General features: G+C 38.5%; 1 protein-coding gene across 1 annotated transcript in view; it reads left to right on the plus strand.

Annotated features, from left to right (window-relative positions):
* The window catches only part of MYLK (myosin light chain kinase), a 209,714-nt gene that overhangs the window by 74,976 nt on the left and 111,436 nt on the right, over positions 1–23,302 (plus strand). Inside the window, exons 3-6 of the mRNA XM_086750930.1 lie at positions 13,182–13,389; positions 15,204–15,252; positions 17,830–17,995; positions 20,605–20,770. Of these exons, the coding sequence (XP_086607056.1) occupies positions 13,182–13,389; positions 15,204–15,252; positions 17,830–17,995; positions 20,605–20,770 (589 nt within the window). The remainder of the gene's footprint in view (positions 1–13,181; positions 13,390–15,203; positions 15,253–17,829; positions 17,996–20,604; positions 20,771–23,302) is intronic.

Here is a 23,302-nt window from a genome sequence, read left to right on the forward strand (position 1 = left end):
AAATCTTGGAAATATAGATTAAAGAATGATGGTAAGTGGTACAGATTTTTGCTTATTTCGTGGTACCACTTAAATTATCTAATTCAACTGGAGCCATAGTGTATATTTGCTGATAGTATTTAGCACAAACACAGGCCAGACTAGAGTTGGACCTTCTCTGATGACCTTCCTAGCTAAAACATCAGAGGAAGCAGTCGTTGTTACCTTCCTTGACATTCCTGTGGAGTACTGAGCACAGTGAGGTTTATTGGTTTGTGCAAGATCACAAAATACATGCCTGGATTCAGAACTGAATCTCTCTCTCCCAGAAGTTAAATTCCCATCCAGTACCTTAGAAACGAACCTATCCTTATTGGAGGTAAATAGCTTCTGATTTTGGAAGAGAAAGTTGAGATTTGCAATAGATGCAAATATCACCAATATCTAGGTGACTGCTGTTGGATGAAGAGCATCACTTAATGAGAAAACAATGCCAGAATTAGGTCCTCAGTGCCTTGACACTAGTTTGCCTGTTGAGATATGCTAACAGCCAGAAGTGTAGACAAAGTTTTTTCTTCTCGGGAGACTCTTATACCCTCATAGGTCTAATGGAAAACATTACGTTGGATTTGTTCAGATCTCAATAGGAATGCCAGCAACTGCAGTTAAGTGAAGCTCTATTGAAAGCATATGCAGAGTAAGCACTTTTTCCACAACCTAAACAAATGCAACTATTTTTGAGGGCACGTGTGCATTGCTTTTACCAAGATCACAGCAATTTTAGTTTTGAGAGAAAGCATTAGAAATAAGAGGTGATGCCACAAAATTTCTCTTGAACTCAGCATGTCTATAAATATTTATTCTGAACTGTTGAACTAGAAATTTATAACCACATCAATTGATACTTAGTATTTCAGTTAGTGCTTTGAGGGCTTTTTCTTTTAAACAGTTACTGCTCAGCCCTTGATTTTTATTTTTATTTTAAACAGAGCAGTTTGTATATTGTACTGTATGAGTTATCTCTGCTAAGCTGTTGTTAAAAAGTATATGTGTAAAGCCTGGAAAGCTTATAGATTTTACAGATTACTACATGACAAAAACATCACTGACAGTTGCTAATGAGCAGTTGATATTTTGCAATAGGCTTACGTATGGAAGTCTTAATTATTTAATACATGACAGTAAGTTGCACATAATGGAATAAACAATGCCAAGAGAAATGCTAAATGTTTAGGCTGTCTAATGTAGTCATATCTTCATAATCCAACATGGCATTTTATACCTCTTTGTAGTCAGATCCATTCTACTTTTTAATGAAATTTAGAACAAATGACATTTCATGCCCAGAGTGCTTGCCAGCCCTACCAAGTAGCATTAACAATGAAGCAGTACATGTAACTGAGGAGAATTTTTATAACCGATCCAGAGCATTTGTCACTATCAGCAGACAGTCTTTAAATGAATGTACAGCTCTGCAGTCAGCTCAGCAACAAAATCCAGTTTTAACATTTTCTGTGGCCACTGCCAGACTCCTCAATTGCAGGAAATAAGTCTTGTATAGCTGGAAACTGATAAAGTATGGGCATGTTCATTCAGAGTAAAGAGTTTTTGTTCCCACCTTACACTCCAGCTGTGGACTGTTGCCCTTTATTATGAGTTTCATAGCTCTAAACGTATTTTGCAGTAGCTATGTCTTTTGGGCATAGGAAGAAAGCACATATTCTTTTTTTTTTTTTTAATTAATATTCCACAGTAGGTCATGCATACTGTGTGTGCTCTTGTAAATGTATAGAGTTCCCTTACCTGTTGGTAGCAGGTATTGATACTGAATTTCTAAGAACAGCATCTCCAGGCTAGGAAAGTATTGAAGCTTTTTTGGTCAGTGGCATAACTCCTACAGGAACATTCTCCTGTGGTGATGCATACATGCGGTACAGGCTTCTTGTTTTGCCGTCAAGACTCTGGACCTATCCTGTCTGGACCCTCTTTACTGTTACTTGATACTGTGCACCTTGATACTTGTACACAAAGTTGATGTTGGTGGCTTCAGTCATTATTCAGGGTAAGAAGAGCAGCTGTCCTCCTGTGCTGCAACTTCAGTTCAGTCTTTGCATTGATTGCTGCAAGACCAAATTTGTTAGCAAGGAGCAAATATGAGAAATTGTCTTCAGTTTGTACATAACTCAGTATCCTGCATACTCCTCCTTTGTCAAAGTGTCAGAATTTCACCACTTTGCAGAGACCTTGTCATCTTTGTGTGCCAGTGTAACTCATAAAAATGTGCAACTAGAAGACAGTAGGATGGAGCTGGAACAGCATCTGGGTGGTAATGGGGGAAAGAGCCAAGGCTTTCTCCCAGGCTTTATCCAAAGTTTATGGCATCTGACTGCTTTTGAATTGCCAACTTAGACAAACTTTTTTAAGAAGGGGAAAAATTGGACAACAACTAAATATAAATACAGATCTAAAGATGTACAGAGATTCAGTCTACTTATAATCCCGTTTTAAGTTCAGAAAACTTGTATGTACAGAAAAAGAAGGTCCAGGTGAGCTGTATGGGTGGTTTGCATAAAACTCTCCTCATGCGCTTAATGGCTACGGGTCAGCTGGCTACAATGTGGGGAAAGTAAAAAGGCAGATGTTGCTGCTGGTAGAATGATTTATTAAAGCTCCATCAAAAAAACACTGCAACTCTGAGACTGTAACACCTCTGTGAAAATGCCCCCATTAGTGTAACAGAGGTTTACAATCTCTGATTCACTTGCTGATTGACATTATAGCCACACAAAATGTGTTTCTCTATACCATATGTTCTCTTTTTATCCACGATCCTGGAAAGAATGGAGTCCACCTTGATGGTGTTCAGTATTTCATCTGAATGATGTTTCAGGTTATGTTGGGGCTGTCTGAAGTCTCCTGTAACAATCTTACTTTAAATGCAATAAATTTAAACTTATTCCTTAAATGAGATAAAATCTAATTTAGGAAAAGCACCTATGTATGTGATTAATTCCAAAAGACATAAGTAAGGCTTAAGCATTTTCTTAAGAGCTGCATTAATTTGGGCTGGTGTTTGAACTTAGAAATTAAGTAAACTCAAAGCAGCTTGACACCCAGTGCTGCTCTGAAATTCCACTTGAGTCCTTGAGAAATAATTTAAGACAAATGGACTTGAAGATTCTATGGTACCTGGGAAAGCAATGCTTTATTCAAGCAGCTATAGTCTGGTCACTGAGCACAAAGCCAATACTCCATGTCTCTCTGGGAACTCTCTACACAGAATTTTTTTTTTTAAAAAAAATATGATTAAATGTAGAAGATTGAAGAACAAATGATCTGCAGCTGCTGTCTGCTTTTCAGTTAGCAGACCATGTCTTGCATGGATAGGTCATAAATTCTTCCCTGCTGAGAGTACCATAAAGGCTGATTCCCCTAAAGAACTGTGGTAGTATATGTAGTGTTCGGCATCTTTGCACCTTGCAAAAAGTGGTTGAATAGTGAGATAAAAAAAATTTGCAGATAATGCAGAACTACTTTAAAGAGTCAAAACTAAAATTGGCAAGATGCCTTCTGCGAGAGGATCTCATTCTGTTTAGCTTCTAGACTATAAAACATCATATGCCATTTGGCATTGATGACTACAAAGTAGAAAAATAAAATATACTTAGTTCAATTTTTATTAGCTATTACTGTTCTTGCCCTGAAGAGCTCAAGGTAGGAAAAAATAGCCAATAGTGTTAAAAAAAATCTGTAAAGGAAAAAAAAACAACATCAATCAGCTGTGTCAATCTAGAAATCTATGGATTCTCACATCTTGGATCGTATGTGCAGTTCTGATCTGTCCTTATCTTAGGCTAGAAAAGAGACAGAAAATTTGATGAGGATTATCAGAGATCGTTCAAGGCTCCTAGTACAGCACAAATTGAAAAACAAGGGCTCTTCAGCTTGAACAATACAAGCAGACAAGAATTTGAAACAGGTTTATACCATCATGAATTATATGGAAGTGAATAAAGAATATTTATTTGGTATTTTCCAAAATATGAGAAATAGGAAGCACAGTAAAATGTCAAACAACAACGTTAAAACAGACAGTGCCCTGCATGCAGTCTGGGAGACCCACCTAAGCCTGTCCTAATAATGCGCTAAGGTACTGCACTTGCACAGGTTTACACGCTTACAGCGACACAGAGTCTTACTTCTGGCTGTTCTCTGAATTCCCATTGTATGCATTAAGTAAATCTGGATTTGCGACCGTCTCGTAACTTGAGATTTTCAGATGGAAAATCCAAACCAGCTTTATTTGTATCATTTCTGTAAAGCTACACAGAAATGTAGGTCCAAAGTGTTCTCCTTACAAAGAAGCTTGCTGTTTTTCATGAATTCTCCAGTGCCTTAGTGTTTTGGGCACCTTTTCTTTCTTGTAACATCTTTTGCTCACGACCACCATGATGGCTGTGTTTGTGCATGCATTTTATGTGTGCATGTTTCTTTATGCATTTTAAGATGGAAGTTTTATCCGTGGGTATGTGAATTCCTACTTAGGCAATCAGGAATTATGAAGTGCGCTCGTAGTTCACACAGATTAGTTATGTATGTTTCTCCTGGATTATCTAAGTAGCGTGCATGTAATGCCAGCATTGGTTTATGATCTGAACTGAAAGCATGTTTCCAGACAAATGGTGCATTGCAGAGTTAATGAAGCAAGATCTAATGAGGTTTTATCAGAGTCAAAGAATTTTTTATAAGATCAACTTTTGTCTTTTTGCTAGAGAATTCTAGATTGTCAGTACTGGTGTCAGGGATGGAATAAGCACAGATGCATGGCAGAAAGTTATTCTTCCACATGATCAAGTCATTCCACACTTTCTGGGGTGAATGGACTTTTTGCCAAGCTCCTGCAGAAACCCTTGCACATTGCCAGACAGCAAAGTGAAACGCTATGAAAGGGTCTCTTGTGAAAATTTAGAGGATCCTTTAACTCTTTACTTTCCCTTAGCTTCTGTCTCACCTGAACTCTGTGATTTTATCCTATGATCTACAGATCAGATCCAGGATCCATAATCTGAACTTGGTCCATGTAGGTTTATTATACTGTGAGGGTTTCAGTGAACTTTTAAAAATAAACTAAAGTACACTGGTTTTCATTTATATCCCTATAGCTGTGTACAGCAGTCAAAATGACTGCCACAAAATGAGCCAAAAGTGCTTCAGCGCTCACTATCGTGCTTTAAATCAGTGAAAACTACACATTACTCTGCATCTTCTGAAACTGGGCCACAGGCTTTTCCATGGGACTAGGAAGATGTAAACTTCATATGGCACACTAACAGTTGCATTGAAATAATAATTTTAAAGGAACAGCTTTTAATAAATAGGAAGAAAGTCCTAAGTCTCTTTTTACATTTTGGGTCTCCTTACCCTTGCACTGAATTCTGTGACTTGCATCTCCAGGTAATTATTCTGTATCTCTCATCAGGGCAAAGGGGATAATGACAGATCTTGCAGCCTTTCTATGTCAGAGTTGTGGCATATGATCTTTCTACCTGAGACTAAAAGAATATGACATTTCCTTCACTCACAATGTTAAAATTAGCAATATTAAGGAGTTCAATTTAGCAAAGGTTTTCTTTGCATTGCCACAAATGTGAACCAAGCAAAATGTGTATGGTTTGAAACTTCTATAGGTGAAACCTTGAGAAGGAGCTCAACATAATTGTGTATGGTCTGAGATTGCCTCAGAACAGAATGCAGTGATTCCCATGGATGGGTGCCTGAAGAATGAGTTGTGGCATTTGGTGGTGCTTTGCAGATGTTTGATTCCACTTTCTACTTGTGAGTCTTTTTTTATTGTTGCTGGTTTTGGTTTTTGCTTTTGGGGTTTTTTTTTGTTTTGTGGTTTGTTTTTTTTTTTTTTTTTCCAAGACAGCAGTCTGTTTGAAGGCTTGTAATCTTTCTCTCCTTGCTCCACACCATTTGGGAGAAGAAACAGATAACTGCACACACCAGTTGTGAAGACTTAAGTCTTCAGAGCTGTGTTCCAGTTAAGGTTACGCCCAAAGAACTAATTTATGAGGACTATGTGCGTGTGGAACAAGAAACCTAAACACCAGATGTAGTATACCAGAGTTCAGCACTTAAACAAAAACATGCTTAAGCTTTACAGAAAGACCATTATTGTTTCTTGTACGTACAATAGGTAATGTTTTGAAGTGAGCTACGTTTAGTCATAGCATGTATTCCATTTTTGCTTTAAAGGAGGCAATTTTAGATTCTGGACAGCTCTGTAGAAGAGATAGGTTATTTGCTTTGCTTGCAAGGTCATAACTAAGTCTCCAAATATTTAACTTTTTCATGTTTAACCTTGCCAGGCAAGTTCTTTGTTTTAGAAGCAAGCTTTTAAAATGGATAAACTATTCTTGAGATATGGTTTGTGTGTGCTTAAAGTCTCAGAAGGAGCTTAACAATGTATCATGTCCACTTTCCTTTATCAAGAACATCTGCTGTTCATTTGTTAAAGCAAACTACAGCTTGAGCATAACAGAAGCTTTGTTACAAGACTTAGAAAAGAACTGCATTGGCCAGAACCATGTTTCCCACCTGCATTAAGAAAAAAAAAATAAATTAAAATTATAATGTACCATCTATTAGATGGGATTGTATTCACAATGTTCATGTTGTACTCTCCACAGTTTTTTAGTACCTCTTTTCCTAAGACTGAGACTAAAAGTTTGCATCATTATGAACTATTACAACAAGAAGCGGCTTTTTGTCTTGTTAGAGCACAGCTCTGTCCACATGGACAGCGCATGTGTTATGGTATCTCCAGTTCTTAGCATTCCCTGCTGAGTTTGCTCTCAAGAACTTCATTCACCTCACAAGTCTTTTGATCAAGGTCCAGATCCAAAATCTCTTGGCTCTTGGTTCAAGGAAGATAGAGGACACTGGCTAGAGTCTGATAACTATGGGAAACGCCTCTTTTTTTCTGTAGGACCTAGGATGAGCTACATCCACAGAACAGCTGTCACTGTCAGGATTGAATTTCTTGGGGCTGCATGAGAGCCTTTGACAGATGAGCCCATCCAACACATAGCTTGCAATAAAGTGAATAATATTCCATTTTTCCTGGTACCTAGACACTGGAAGAAGAGGTACACTATATAGTTTCTACCACATTTCAAGTGTAAGTGCTATACATTGTTTTTTCCTATATTTTCATGTCTTTGAGTAGAATTACACTTACAAAATTTGCCATGCTGCTTAATCACATTTGTCCTGCTCCTTTCTTGATACAATCTGGTGGATCAATACCCTGAGTTTTGCAAAAAAAAAAAAATGCAAGCAGTTGACACCCTGCTAGTAATGAGTATTTGCTAGGCCAAGTCCCTTCTGGTTTTGTGTCAGGCTTTTCTTCGCAGGCAGCAGAATAAAGGTCAAAGTTTGTCAGATACTGTGAATGGTTTCCCACATCTCCCTTGATGTCTCCTCCTGGTGTGACTTCTAATAATCTGCCCAAAGCATAGACTTTGGAGATCATTGGTAACATCTGGTGACTATAACTGCATCTATCCTCTTTTTATCCCTTTGCAACTTCTGATCTCTAGTGTTTTCTACATGTAGTTCCCAAAAATGACTGGTTTCTTCTTGAAGGTGGGCATGAAACAGAGGATAGGCTACAAACCCTTCTCAAAAAGTTACCTCACTCTCTGGCATTTGTTAATGTTAAGATAAGCAGGCAGCCAAATAAGCAAAACACCTGCTGTTCTTCTAAAGGAGGTCACTGCTGTCAGCTATCATCTACCAACCTAATGGCCAACTTCTCTTAAAAGTCTCTTGCTTGTCCTGTCCACTGTGGATGTGGGAAACAGTTTATTCTTTTCTGCTTTGCAGGTACCTTTATGCATTAGAAAACAGTTCTCATTACTGCCACTCTTCTTGTCAGACTTGTTACCCAGGCCATGCAAACTTTGTTTTCATGTTGTTTTAATGCTTCCAGACACTACAGTCTAACTATCTAACTATAGATGTGCTAGCTACACTACTGACCATCAGCATTTTTAATAAATTATTTATCTGTTTTTGCAATGAATGAGATACAGGCTAAGAGCATCCCTTTTAATAGCCTCAAGGACCGCTTATTCTTAAAAGTCTCAAGACAAGTGGAAAAGTCTATTTTTGTGTAACCTTCATCAGTGCACATGTTTATTAAAACAACAAAAACTTCCATACATTTTCTCTAAGAGGTATATTCTGTATTTTTCCATCTGAAATATAAATGGGTAGTTATGATACCAAATTCTTCTCACAGAGAACCACGTGTCAAAAAGCAGTGTCACTTAGCTGCAGGAGCAGCAAACCTGCTTATTTTAAGAAGTTAAATACTACTTACTTTACCTTGTTATTCTTTAACAGCCTACAAAGGGGACAACCTTCCTCAAAAAGCAGCAAGGTATGCAAATTGGCTTGAAAGGTACATTTTAAATAGCGTGTGAAGTATAAAAAGTTGAATAGAGAATATTTCTGTCTTTCAAAGGTAAATTCAAATTCAGTTTTCTTTAGATGGATTGAACCACCCAAATACAACTGATTTTTATTTTTATTCAATGATTGAATACTTTTGTGGAATTAAAGGCAAAGGTAGTCTACAGAAATAACAGCACAACTGGATGCTATGTGCTGATAGAATCTGGATGTTTTAAAATTCTGACTTCATAGGAGAAGGATTGGCTCTTGAGAGGAACTTTAGTCATTAGTAGAATTCATATTGCAGCATATGAAATCATCTCTATGAGGGGAGTTATTTTGAACAGCGACTTCACTGGCAGTTGTATCACTGCCAGTCTCAGTACAAATTTTAATGTGCCTGTCTATATATGATGTAATGGGGGGGAGGGATTTTGCAAACCAAGACATCCTTTTGATAGCTGTTTTCTTCCTGATCTCATTGCTTGTATGTTGGTGTGAGCTTGAGCAGCAGCATGGGACATTTACCTAGTCCTTAATGCCAAGCACCGAACACCTCAGCCAGTGTAATGAATGCAACACTAGAATATGTCATGTAATGTTTGCCATCATTTCCAACAGTTTTAAGGTGTTACTGTGAAAGTGAGCAGCACTCAGTAATAGAACACACCCCATCAGTGTTTCACAGTTACTTGCGCTTTGGTTTATTGTCACTTACGGCTGATTCTTTGTGGGTGCTGTGGATCTGTGTTCATTGTTAACCTCACTGGAGCCAACAGCAGTTATTACAAAGCAGGATATGACTTTGAAGTTGAAAGCATGAGACAAAAGAGTGCATCTCATTGTCTGCTACTGCAACTGTGATGCATTTAAGTAAGCAGGCCTATGGGGTTTTTTGAAATTGGTATATAAACAGTTCTTTTATGGAGGCCAAGTTTTAGTAAAACTTTCCTGTGCTTTCGAACAAGAAAAAACGTCACCGAATGTGTGGTGGTCACTGAATGCCTTTAGGTTTGTGCCAACAGGGACTACTTTGTAGCAGCACATTTTTAATAATACTATCATTTAGTGCACAGCTTCAATAGATTTGTTGTTATTTTTCTCCTTATTTCTTTAAGAACCTGGCACCATTCCTTTTCAATAGCATTCCCCCAGACCTAGATACAGAACTGAATCTTAACTCTGGAAGTTTCACTAGCAACAGGTTCTCTCTCTGCTCTTTCCACTTGCTGTGCCGATGCATGGAGCAGAAGGCCTGTTTTACCGTAGCAGACTTTTCCAGCAACACTCTAAGAATAGTCGATGGGTCCAGACAAAAACTCAAAACTCATATTTGTGTTAATGCAATGGTTATTTGCTGCTTGCTGTCAATTTTCCACTTGTTAGTGTTGTAGAGCAGGTAAAGAAAACCTGTAGCCTCACTGGGACTGGCAATACTCACACAGGCCAAACTGTAAATAAAGGTTATAGCCTTCTGCTGCTGGGCATTAAATAAGCAGATAAATTTCTCTTTGCTGTGGATTTATTCACGGCAGATGTTTTTAGTGAGCTCTGGAAAGGTTAGGGAGGAAAATAAAACCTGCTGCAGTTCTGGAATTGATCCATTAGGATCAAAACCTAGTAACCAGTGATTCGTTTAAGGGTCCCTGACACTTTTATGGCAAGACTATGTATTTCAGAGAGGGCTGGCTGAGTTTAAAACACATTCCAAACCCAAACCTGAAATAAATCCTTGCAACAGAGCAATTCTGTAAACTTCTACTTTCCCATCGTGTCATTTTTGACAAAAAAATGAAAGAAAAAAAATACAGATTTTCAGAAGGGAATGACTCAGCCTTTTGAAAGGAAATGGCATGCTGATCACCTGTGTTTGTAATTTTCTGTGTGGCATTTCCTCAGTGTAGAGGTGTGGAAGAACAAAATAATACAGACACAGCAAGCATAAAATAAACACACATGGAAGAAATGGAAAAACACTTACTGTAGGTGCAGCCTTGTGATATGAGAAGGGCATGTATAATGGTCTACCACAGCTTGAGGGGTCAGGTAAAAATGACCTTGTGTGGTCCAAGAGGGATGTAAGAATATGATAAAACAAAAAGAAAAATAGAAGGAAGGTGTTTCCCGTTGCTTCAACCTCAATTGTTCCCTGGGATAAGTGATGGAAGGTATATGCTTGGAAGCTTTGAAGTTGGAGTGAACAATACATGGAAGAAAACACCAGCAAGAATGATTATGAACTGGAAAAAAAATTGTAAATGTATCAGGTGATGTGTAATTGATGACTTGTATTCACAGGCCAGAATCTCAGCAGCTGTAAACAGATCCGTCTAGACTAATGTCAGTAAAGAGGTTGTAATGTAATGCACTGAAAAGGTGGTTCGTTCTTCACTGCAATTCAAATGCCACTCTGTCGTTTTACTGTATTGTATTCCTTGAAACAGCATTTTCAAAGCCATTTTGCCTCAAATATTTCACATTCAAGGAAATCTTACTATCCAATGAAGTAAAAACGAGAGGTAGAAACTCCATTCTAATATACTCTCTGCTTTGGGTAAGTCACTTCATCTCTCTGTTGGTTTCTTAATCTAAAATGAAAAGAAAGGTAGGAGGGCATTAACAAGTTAATAGTAAGAAACAGTTCTTTGATACAAGTCACTTACTGTACCACTGAGCATGTTATCAACTAACAAGAGTTACACTACCTAAAAATCTCATATTGATGCTTCACAGCTCCCTTTTTCTGAAAATGAGATGTGCTGAGAAAGATATTCCTGGGAGCCTGCCCTCTGAGTAAGCACTAAACCAGTATGCGGGAGTAGTGTTAGGGGGCATGGTTGAGTGGGAGCTGCTGTTTTGCAGAAAGCACAGGAAAGAAAAAGCATGGCCACAAGGAGCTTTAGAAAGATGCTGTGGTATTTTTAAACAGCAATTGATTCCCCATTGTGCAAGATCCCACAACGTACTCTTCATAGAATGTGCATTTACTTAGGTAAAGATAGACTCACAAGGAACTTGAGAAGTTTGTACAAGAAGTGGAAAGTTTCTCCAGCTTATTCAGCATATTTGTGCTCTTGGCAAATATTAATGACCTTTCTCTATATATTGAGTAAGTAGTTCCAGGAAGAAGGAGTCGCCACATCACTGGCAAAATTAATTTGTCTGAACTGATACCCAAGGAATTAAAGGAAAGAGAAAAATTTCTGACAGCTGTAGGTTAAGCTCCAACAGACGAGAAACCCAGCTGCAGTGAGGTGGGACTGGATTAAAAATGAAAGGTTTTGAAATACGAGAACCCAAGAATGGTTAAGGTTCATTGGCTAAAGATTGTAATTTGGAAAGTAAGTGCAGTCAGAAGAAGGCAGAGCTGAAATGTGGATTGGAAATTGAGAGGAGAATGCTGGGAGGAATTTGTGCAAGCCACAACCAAGCCTTCCTCAAATCAAGACAGATTGTCAATATTTTGCTCACCTGGAGGTTGAAGGGACTTCCTGCTCAGTTGCCAAGATTTGATAACATAGTTCAAAATGCAACATTGCTCCTTTCCCAGTGAGCAAACACAGCCACAGCTATTACTCATCCCAGCTCATGTTGATCCAATCAGTTATTTAATGACATGTAGGCAAAGCATCAAAGAGTGGGAAGATGGAGAGCTGACATATCAGAGTTGGGGAACAGGAAAGGAGGGGAAATACTGTAATAAGGAGTTGTTATGATGACTGGGGAAGTGTGCTAACAGTTAACGCATACTAAACTGTCCTTCAAAGAGGATGGCATCTCTCATAAAGCAGAGGAAGAAACAGTTGCCTGAGGAGTTAATTCTTTGGTGGAAAATGTTGTATGTCTGCTTTTCCCATTTTTTTTTTTTTTTTAATGAAAGAAAGACACAGATCCTCAGCAGGTTTCAACAGCGCAATTGAAATCAATAAGTCCATTCTCAGTTATACCAACTGAGCATCTGCCTGCAAATCTGAAGGTATCATTAATGCCGTAACAGGCAAAGATGTATTAATATGGTTGTTGTTTAATGAGCACAGGACTGGTTCATTTTTTTGAAAACTCTTCTTTGGGCTACCAGTAGATCACAGAGCTCTTTAAGGTGAGCAGTGTGTTTGTGTGAATATGTCTAGGTCTTTATATCCCTCCAACCTCCATAGCATGAGAATGACCCTTAATGACACTTTCTCAAATTGCAACTCCTTATCTCCTGCTCCTAAAGATCAAGACAAAATTTGGTATGTGTCTGCATTTCTTGCCTGTATGTTGTCAGGACCTGCTATATCTCAACACAATTTGAAAACTAGGTGGCTCCATACAGATTTACAATATAAACCGAATCCTTGGCAACCATATTAGAAATTTTTGGTCTAGATACCTTGCAATCTTGCTTACTTAGAGGTACAATAGCACTACTGCCCTTGAGCCTCTGAACAATGGGGACCCAGGTGTCAGGATTCTTCATTGGCACAACCACTATGCTTCTGCAAGTAAACCGTTCTAGTGGGAAACTTTTCTCTGTAAGTATTTATCTGCCTGACTAGTCTTATGATTTTAAGTTTGACTTATCCAAGAGTTTTTTCATTTCATTATGTTCTGCCATTTGGCTTGCAAAGAGTATGTGTTTAACAGCTCCTGTGTCAAGAACTTTCCACTGTGTTGCTAAATGTCCAGCATTTCTTCCTAATACCATCATCAGTTATGTTTGCCTTCTTTCTCCACTATCCCTCATATCTTTCCAGGTTAGAGGCTACCCTGAGCCTCAGATCACGTGGTACAGAAATGGGCATCCTGTCCCAGAGGGAGACCATTATGTTGTGGACCGCAGCATTCGAGGGATATTCAGCTTGGTAATCAAAGGTGTACAGGAAGGTGATGGTGGTAAATACACCTGTGAGGCTGCCAATGATGGTGGGGTTCGTCAAGTGACCGTGGAACTAACAGTGGAAGGTAAGAGGATACTTACACTGTTGTTGTGATTATAATGAACAAGCTGTGTTAAACTGTCTGGTTAGAATCACAACTGTACATACATGCACTCACTGGTGCAAGAGTAAGATTCATTAATCACATTTCGCAGTTTAAGACTTTTTGCAGGGAACTACATGTTTATAGCTAGGTAAAGTGTGCACTCAATTTCAGATGTGTATGATGATGCCCAGGTGATAAAAGACCTAACTTTAAAGACTTTGCTATAAACTTTGTAATTTTCATGGAAGCCACCGCTCAGGACAGAAACAAAGACCTGGGAAGTTAGCATTTTCTCTCAGGCAGTAAAAACTGTGGCGACCATAGTTGCTTCACAGACTGTCAGATAGGCACGCTGAGGCAGTGGGTTTCTGGAGTTCTCCACGCATGCTTCCATTTGCTAAGCTGAAGGCCTGGTTGTAATTGCATGCTTAATGTCATGCGGGAAAGAGCCAAGATCAAACCCAGGAATTTTTAAGAGAACATCTGCATATTAGATAATTGCAAACTGCCAAATTTAACATGCAAAGTGTGACACAAAGCCAAGAGAAGGATGGAAATCAATTGTACTGCCTCTCTCTGCAATTTGGTCATGTCAGAGATCTGTTGAATATCAAAGCTCCTCAGGTCACAACTTTGTGTTGAATTCTTGAGGCAAAGTAAAAATCTGCAGCAGTCCTGAAACAATCAGCATTTGGGTTTATTCAGAGTCAAAATCTCTAACAGATATCCTCAGAGTACATACTGAAATATGCATAGATCTGGCATGGTTGTTATTGCCTTCTCTTGTAAAAATTATGTAAAATCTTTTTTTCCCTAGTTTTAAGTTGTGACAACTTTTATGAGTGACAACTTACATGGAGGTAGAGGATTTTTTTAAGGCTGTTTTTATATCAGTTTTTCTGACTTGGGCTTTGCTGCAGTTTAAAAGCAATTTCATGGCATTACCCAATGACTGAATTTCTCAGAGTTTATGAATTACATGGTCTGTATTCTAAAAATCTCTCTATGCATCAAGATAGCAAAACAGATTTTTTTCTGTTCTCAGCAAAGACAGCTATGTAGGGCTGACTGTTACTTGAAAAAAATGAGTGACTAAAACACAATCTAGTCTTTCTATCCTGTGTGACTGTCCTATATAACAGTAATATAAATTTTTATAAGGCTCTAGAACATTTTTTTTTTTTCCACAGCCATCAGAGCTGTTTCTTTCATGCTGCCACTCTAGATCTACCTCAGGTCACTACCCTTTTTTTTATCTGCCAGAGCTCTCAGGAATGCTGTGTGCAGTAGATGGCGCTGAGCTTACACGACTTCATACGCATCTCCCTATTGCTCAGAGCAGCAAGCATAATGAACTATTGTGCTTCAAAAAGAATCATTTTACAGAAAAGGTAGTCTGGGCTAGCACAGGACTAAAAAACAAACCAAGTAGAGTAAGACTTCTTTCAGACTCAAAAAACTTTTTTTGCTCTCTTAATTTGAATTAGTACTACACTGTAGAAATTAGACACAGTGTTTCATTCATTTGTTTAAAACAATTTTTGCATTAATAATCTGCAGTGTTGTTACTACTGAGGCCAGGAGTTAGATAGTAACTCTGCTAAAACTTGTTTTTGAAACTGAGAGCCTAACTTTGGACTACAAGTGATGTAACCTTATACTGCAGGTGCTGCATTCCTCCTTTATGTTTGAAACCTGGAGAAATGCATATTTTACATAGTCTTCAGTATCTGTAATTCCCTGTGGTCTTGACAAAACTTCTGACTTCTTGTCTTTCTATCCTATCCTTACAGGAAACTCCTTGAAGAAATACAGCCTACCATCCAGTGCCAAAACCCCTGGGTAAGAAGTCCACTGGCTTTGATAATATTTAACAGACACCTAAATATGTTTTGGTAGGAAAACAGGTAAAATTACTCTTTTTAAAGAATAACCACTTCCCCCCATTTTATTTAATCATTGCATTTTGTCTTTAGCCCTAATTCACTTTGAGGGCCAGTCAAAAAGGGTTGCATTCTTGTCCAGTTCTCAGTAATTCCTCACTGGGAACATATCCACAAAGCTCCTCACCTGTGCAAGAATCAAAGGTAACGGAGGAAAGCAAAGCCTGGTGGTTAATGACTCCGTTCTGCAAAGCATTGCATTGGAATAGAGTAACTGCTTGGCATGATTTCTCACACTTGTGAGATGGGGATAGCAGGAACAGCTGGGCTCTCCAAGGGGGACAGTGCCAGCTACAGAAACACCCGAAAACAAACACTTCAGTATTTGTGAACTCAAATGCTCTAAGTCCAAATCTCCATTTATCCCAGGCAGAATAGCTACTATGAGAGATGCTGTGTCAGTAAATGGCTGAAACTGTCAAGAAGACATACGTAGTTTAATACAGCTACTGGTCCCTCATACTAACAGAAATTAATCTGGCTGAAAACAGAACATTCTCCTGGTATCTGCAATATTACAGCCTCCTCTGCTGCAATATTGCACCCTCTAGTCTCTGCTCTCTGATATTCAGAAACCCTTCCCCACATCTTCCGTGACCTGAGAGTCTCCTTATAAAGCCGGAGCAAATACTGTAGTCCAGAAGAAAAAATATTTTCCAGTTTAGAGTAACTGTTAGCAAGAATGGTCTGAAGTAACTGTTAGCAAGAATGGATTGATGAGGTGATACACACTGGCACACAGAAGAGCCTTCCTGCTGTCATGTTCTTTCTGCACTTCAATAAGCATTTACAATTAAGTGAATGTAACTGTTTTAAAAGCCCCAGGCCTGATTCTTCCAACAGATAAATTAATTTATTTATAAGTAGCTCGAATTTAAGCAAATTATTTCTGATTTATATCCCTGGGACTGAGTCACCCTGGATGTTGGCAAAAATAGATATTTCTGATTATGTTAGTGATCAGGATATAGATAGTTAAAACTGAAGGTTTTAATTCCATCACTGATATGAATATTTTTTATGTATGTTTTGAATTTTAAAATTAACTGAGATTACAACAGTGCAAATAGTAAGTGCAACTGAGTAATCAGGAAGGCTTTTATGCTATAATGTCTATATTGCAAATGTGCTACAGAAGTACACACGTGCTAAATAATCCAGGCAAGAAAGGACAGTTGAGGGCATTGCACAGAGTTAGAATGATTGTCCTCATTTTTTCATTCTCATGTGTGTTACTCCTATTCAGTATTAATAATTTTATGGTATGGGAAGTTCATGCTTTATATAAACAGGGATGATGAAAAAGAAAAAACCCAAACATTTCAGCTTGTATATATCTAGGAAACAGCCATAAAGCTGCAGGCTAGCTAGCCGTTTTTTTTTTTTTGGGCGTTAGTGTGTGTGTGTATGGATAAGTAAATATAGAAACACCACCCAATGATGGTCACTAAAAGTCTTCCTTAATACACATTTATGGTCTTCTTTGGTGGTAGCATGAGGAAGATGACTTTAAAAGCTATCAGATATTTAATTACATCATGAAGTGTTTCCCTTTTTAGCATATTACTATCACTCTTCTCTCCCAAAACTTTTTGCTGGTCCCTTTGTCCATGTAAATCCTTTCATTATGGTATCGTCTCTTACTTAGAAACCCCGAGCTGCCTGTATGGCAACCGTTATGTCTTGGCACCACCTTGGAAAAGGGCAATACAGTCTCTGTTAGTAGCTGACACCTGGTAGAAATGGTGAGGTATTGACACATCTTACTTGCATGAGGTCACTGATGTCACTCTAATTTCATTCCACATATCGTTTTTCCCAGCCGTGCCATCCATGTAAGTAGAGCTGGGCATTTACACTTAACACACATTCACCCGGGACAGGCGTACTTTGATTTTGTGGCCTTTTCATGTTTGCTTTGCAAACATTTTAGTGAATAAGAAGCCTTCCCCAAACCAAAAATCTTTACAAGGACATGTCAGAAATGTTGCAAAAACAATTTGCTGATTCATAAATCAGAAATTACTGTGTCATTGCACTCAACATCAAAACAAATTACATGATAAAGAACTGTGAACAGTGAACAAGTATGCACAAATAATCTATTAGGAGGTGATTAAGAAACAGAAAATGGTACACTCTAAATGCATGCAGTGTTTCCTATCATTTGGTTTGCCCAGCTCTGCTTGTAAGCAACTGAAATTGTCCCCAAAATCTGTTATGTGAGTTTTGCGTGTTGTGGATGAGGGAGAGGAGCACCATAATATTCAGTTGCATGAGGAGTCAAATGCAGTTATCACCAGCATTTCTGTTTCTTCCATTGACCCAAAAAAATACTGTGTAACTACAGTCTTGGTTACCACCAATTATATGCCCTTGTTAGCAGACCACTGGTCTAAAATGCTTCCTGAAATGTGCTCTAACCACAACAGCTTCCAGTTCTTCTGTAAAACTAGGATGTCAATTACCTTTCCAGGGGAAGACTTACTGTTCCATCTGTGGAGCACAGGCCAAGCATCTGGGGAGAGAGTCCACCCAAGTTTGCTACAAAACCCAATAGAGCTGTTGTGCGTGAAGGCCAAACAGGCAAATTCTCATGTAAAATAACAGGACGACCTCAGCCTCAAGTAACTTGGTTTAAGGTATGTTATCCCAAAAAAAAAAATTGTTTTCTTTCTCTTTTGAAAATTTGTGACTTGAAAGGATTAAATGCATTTGCCACTGCAAATTATCATGGGGAGATTTTACATACAAGGAGACCCATATTCTTCCTTGTTTTTATGTTGAATAAACTCAGAAAAGATAATAACATTTCTTCCTAGTATAAAATTCTCCCTCATCTGTGTCATTGGTGAAAACATTTGTATTAAAAAATACAATCTGAAAGCATCAAGCAAGATCCAGGTTCTGTTATAAAAATAGCGAGTATGGGACATAGTTGCCCAAAGACCTTACTAACTAGATAAGAGAATTAGAAAAAGGATGGGAAATGTGAATATTGTCATAATCTCTGTTTTATAGAGAAGATCTGCAGGGATTTAATGCTTTCACTGTGGTTACAGAGGAGTTTCTGGCAGTTGTGAAAATTACAGCTATATTTCCCAAGTTCCATGTCAGTGTCTCAGTCATAAACTGCCTCTTCTGTATCACTCACGTTGGGTTTTACCCGTACATCAGAATGAAGATGATGTTTGCAAAGAAATTGAATTGAAAAGAAAAATCAACTGTTTAGGAATTAACAAATATGATTGGATTTTGGCATGCATGATTGGGTTTTTTTGCAACTTAAAGAAATAATAATCAAGGCAGATGAACAACAGTTCAACTTTTTCAGTCTGACCTCTGCTAAAACAGTGGTAACACAAGAGTGTCTGCAATAAAATAAATCAACTTCAGATCTGCATTAAAGTTGGGAATTGTAAGCATCTGTAATTTACAAAAAAAAAAAAAAGCTTTATAAATGACCAATATTTAAAATTCATTACACTGTTAAAAAGCATTGAATATTTAAGTCCTAGTGCCCCCTTTGGGCATACACAAGATCTCCAACCACTTTTTTTGTTAGTGAGGATGGAGCTTTCAGGTGATAATTAAACATTACACTGACTAGGCCATTTTTACTGAAACTATTAGTATTTTAGAGAACTACCATTACTTTCTTTAATTTGGAAGAGTAAATATATGACTGCTCTGTTGGCATCCCACTCCCCTTCAGCCTTCAACAGCCAGTTGCGTTATCTATAGTAAACAAACAAACAAAAAAAAGCTTTTTTTAGAACTTTTGTTTTCTTGTGGTGTCTCCAAGTTTTGCGGAGGGGAGTGGAAAATAAACCACAAAAAAACCCAGAAAACTGCTCATAGAGCAGGGAAGTGCTTCCAGATCATTGTCTGCTTTATTCCAGACTTATCCTTGTTGTCTGTAATACAGGAATGCCAGAGTACATCTCAGAAAACAAGCAGCCACTTGCTGTGTTGTGGAAGCACTCACTAAAACATCTCCTTCAGTTGGTGGCTCTATCTAGAGTGCTTCTCCCTCCTTCTGCTATCAGTTCTGCTGGGCTCGCTGGCTCTCTCGGCAGTCTGCAACACAGCTGCTCCACAACAGCCTGCTTCCAGTCCCACCAGACTCACTCGGGTTTTGTAGCCATGCAACTCAGTGCAAAGCAGGATTTGTCATTCAGTTCTCTTTGCTCAGGGCTGCATGGTAAGCAGCAAGTAGGGACTCACAATCTAGCAGCTTGGATCTACACTGTGATACTTCTTCATACGTGTTTTTGCAGTTGGTTAGAGGCTATATTATATATTTCACTATTGATCATAGGATCATAGAATGGTTAGAGTTGGAAGGCACCTTTAAAAGTCATCTAGTCCAACCTTCCTGCAAGGAGCAGGGACATCCCCAACTAGATCAGGTTGCTCAGAGCCTAATCCAACCTGGCCTTGAATGTTTCCACCACCTCTCTGGGCAACCTGTTCCAGTGTTCTACAACTTGCATTGTAAAAAATTTTTTTCCTAATATCCAATCTAAATCTACCTTCCTCAATTTTAAAACCATTACCCCTTGTCCTATCACAACAGGCCCTACTGAACAGCCTCTCCCCATCTTTCTTGTAAGCCCCCTTGAGGTACTGGAAGACCGCTATCAGGTCTCCCCGGAGCCTCCTCTTTTCCAGGCTGAACAGCCCCAACTTTCTCAGCCTGTCCTCATAGGAAAGGTGCTCCAGCCCTCTGATCATCTTCGTGGCCCTCCTCTGGACCTTCTCCAACTGGTCCATGTCCTTCTTATGTTGGGGGCTCCAGAATTGGACACAGTACTCCAGGTGGGGGGAGAATCACCTCCCTCGACCTGCTGGCCACGTTGATTGATGGTCAGCTTCTATATTGTGTTATTCTATAATCTGGCATTCATATCTGATCAAATGAATGAAGTATGCGAAGTTCTTATTATTAGCAGCTCCATGAGTTCTGTTCATATTTACATCCTTAAAGAACATATTTCAATACTTGCAGGTCTGCATATATTATTCTGTAAAATATCACAGGTGTTGTTCAGAGGTTCAGTAGTCATACCATTGCTGGCCTGCAGACACTCAGTCTCCTCTCTTGAACTTATCCTCAATCCATTGCTTTTGGTTAAATTGTTTTTCTTTAGGCTTTAGGGATTTTGACCTGATGTTTTACCAAAACATTTCCTGCTCCCCTTCTCTAACCGATAGCTAGCTGTCTCATGGTATCTTGTGATATTTGCAGGGTGATATCCAGTTGCAGCAAAATGAGCGTTTCAACATGTTTGAGAAAACAGGCATTCAGTTCTTGGAAATCCAAAATGCTCAGCTTGCTGATTCAGGAATTTACACATGCACAGTGGTGAACAGCGCTGGCAAAGCATCTGTGTCCGCAGAGCTCACCGTTCAAGGTACAGCAAAGAATTTACAATAGAGAGCATGAGTGAACCACAGGCATTCCTTTAAAATATCTTTGGTTGCATTCTCACTGTAAGCATTCACTTTTTCCAATATCTTCCTCTGTCTTCATTAAATGATACTGCGATAGCTTGGAGTGTGCTACAGCTGAAAACATTGGGTTGGTTTAATTGGAAAAAGTCCATCCAAATGCTTTGTAACAACATTCTTTAAAATCAACTTTTCAGTTTTACTGTGATTTTGACCTCCGTATTTTTTGAACATAGATTTTAATTTCAGTAAATAGAAACCTTGCACTTGTCATTAAAATCAGTAATTAATTTTGTATTTGTTGAGTACCAACACAGATGTACATTTATACCAGCTCCCTCTTGGGAAACAAAATTGTATCTATATTTGTAGAAGCAGAAAAGTAAAGGAGCATAACTCTAAACTGTAAGAGATAAAAAACAGCTTAATGAGATTAAAATTCAGGCTTCTCAACTCCCAACCCTGCCTTATTTCACTGCTGTTAAAGGAAATAAATGCCTTTGTATAAATAATTTAGGATGTTCTATTCCATATATGCATTACCATATACAGTTCATTTTGCAGTTTGATGCCTCTTAGGGTGCCCTTTGCATCAGCCTCAAAATCATACAGCCTTCAGCAACCACACTAAAGAGGAATTTCGTCAGTCAGTGGGTAAGCAGTCACTGGACCCAATTAAATAATTAAATCAACAGCTGCTGGCTTCAGCTGCAGTCATGAGATCAGTGGGTTACATATGCAGCCAGCAGTTAATTTTTTAATGCAAAATTTATAGGATCACATAAATGCTGTCAATCTATAAGATATCAAGAATATAAATAACAAGAGGATTTATATTTGAGATCTTCAGAACCACAACTAGCCTTTGCCACTTAAAGCTGTACTTTTTATCTGTAAGTTCCAATCTGATGAAGCTATTGTAGAAGCAGCTTCTACAGGTTGCCTATTCAACTGATCTTTTATAGAAAGGGCCATTTTGTTGAATAAGCCTTTTTTTATAAAAAAAAAAAAAGAAACTTGATCCTTACTTGCTCTCCTTGAAGTGGTGAGCTTTCTGTTGTGTAATGGGTACATCTGCCTTGAGAGATGATGCGGAACTGGGATCACAAAGTCAGTTGTGGTATATGTTTGCTTCAGATGCTGACCACATCTCTGAATAATGCGGGCATTCTTTCTTGGATTAGTACAGGTCAGTAAAAAGGGCACTCTCTTGCAATGTACTTGACTAATCAGATGATTCCACTTACCTAACCACAATATAAAATACCTAATTCTTTCATTATCAATTAAATCAGGTCATAGGAGTTGCTGCAATATGCTAGCAGACAATCAAGTGGCTCAGCATTACTGCATTTTCTTTTAAATCCATGCAATCTCATATATGGATAAACTTGTTCCAAGAGCTACATTTTTTCCTCAACTTCCCATAGGGGAAAGTGAAGATGGAGGGGGAAAATGTTCTTTTAATAGACAGCGTTGCATGGTATTGTCTTGCCTACAACCAGTAGTTATTCAGCTTCCTCTTGGGCATTTATCCAGTCTCTTTTCAGCTTGAATTTTTATGTGAAGAATTTCTGTTACTGTTTATTGACAAGTTTATTGACGTGAGGTCAATGGGTTACTTCCCTCTCTCACTGCAACATTCGTGTCAGTGTAAATAGATTCTTTTGGTCACTCTGAATGGTGCGGCAAGTCCAAGCATTTAGATGTGGATTTTTGCTTGCAAAACACAGTGGAAATCAGGGTATCATCCATCACATGTTTTTGTCTTTTCCCTGAGTCAAAGCCTCCGAAAGCATATTTGTGGACTATTTGTTGATGACTTGCAAAATTCATTATCTTGCAAATTCATTATTACATGTCTTTCTACTGTAGTTTCTAGTCTCACAGCTGACAACAGCATAGATGCAACTTTGATCTGACCAGGAAAAAAACAAGCTGTGTCCTGTAGTGTTAACTAGGGAAAAACAGAGAGATGTGGTTGGTACTTGATCTGGGGTGGTATTTCTCTCCTGCCAACTACTTATTGTCTCATGCTGCTTGCAAGATAAACAAATACTGTCAAGGTCTGGGAGAATGCATGGAGGATTACACACATATGAATTAAGAGACTGACTATGGGCAAATATGTGCTCAGCTATATCAATGCAGCTGGTGAGGTTACTTGGCAAATCAATATAGCTCAGCCATCTTCCCAGATTTCCTGGTGGTGTTGCAAAGTGAAGAAATGTCATACATCAGCTTTTGCGTTATTCATGTTAAACATGGTAATACCTGCTATGCAGCAAATGAGTTGGCAAAAGTTTACAGGTTTTGGACAAACTCAGGTTTGTCTTTCTCCACTTTTACAAGCTCTGTGGAGTTCCCATAAGATTTGATGAGCTGCATCCCAGCTGGAATCTCTTCCTTACTTCTCTCTCCAAACAAGGAGTCTGAGTCTCACAGAACCTTTAGTTCTCAAGGGACTTGACAATTTAGTTGACCCAGCAATGTCT

Source organism: Chlamydotis macqueenii, chromosome 6, assembly GCF_036417535.1.
Source record: "Chlamydotis macqueenii isolate bChlMac1 chromosome 6, bChlMac1.mat, whole genome shotgun sequence".
Taxonomy (NCBI): domain Eukaryota; kingdom Metazoa; phylum Chordata; class Aves; order Otidiformes; family Otididae; genus Chlamydotis; species Chlamydotis macqueenii.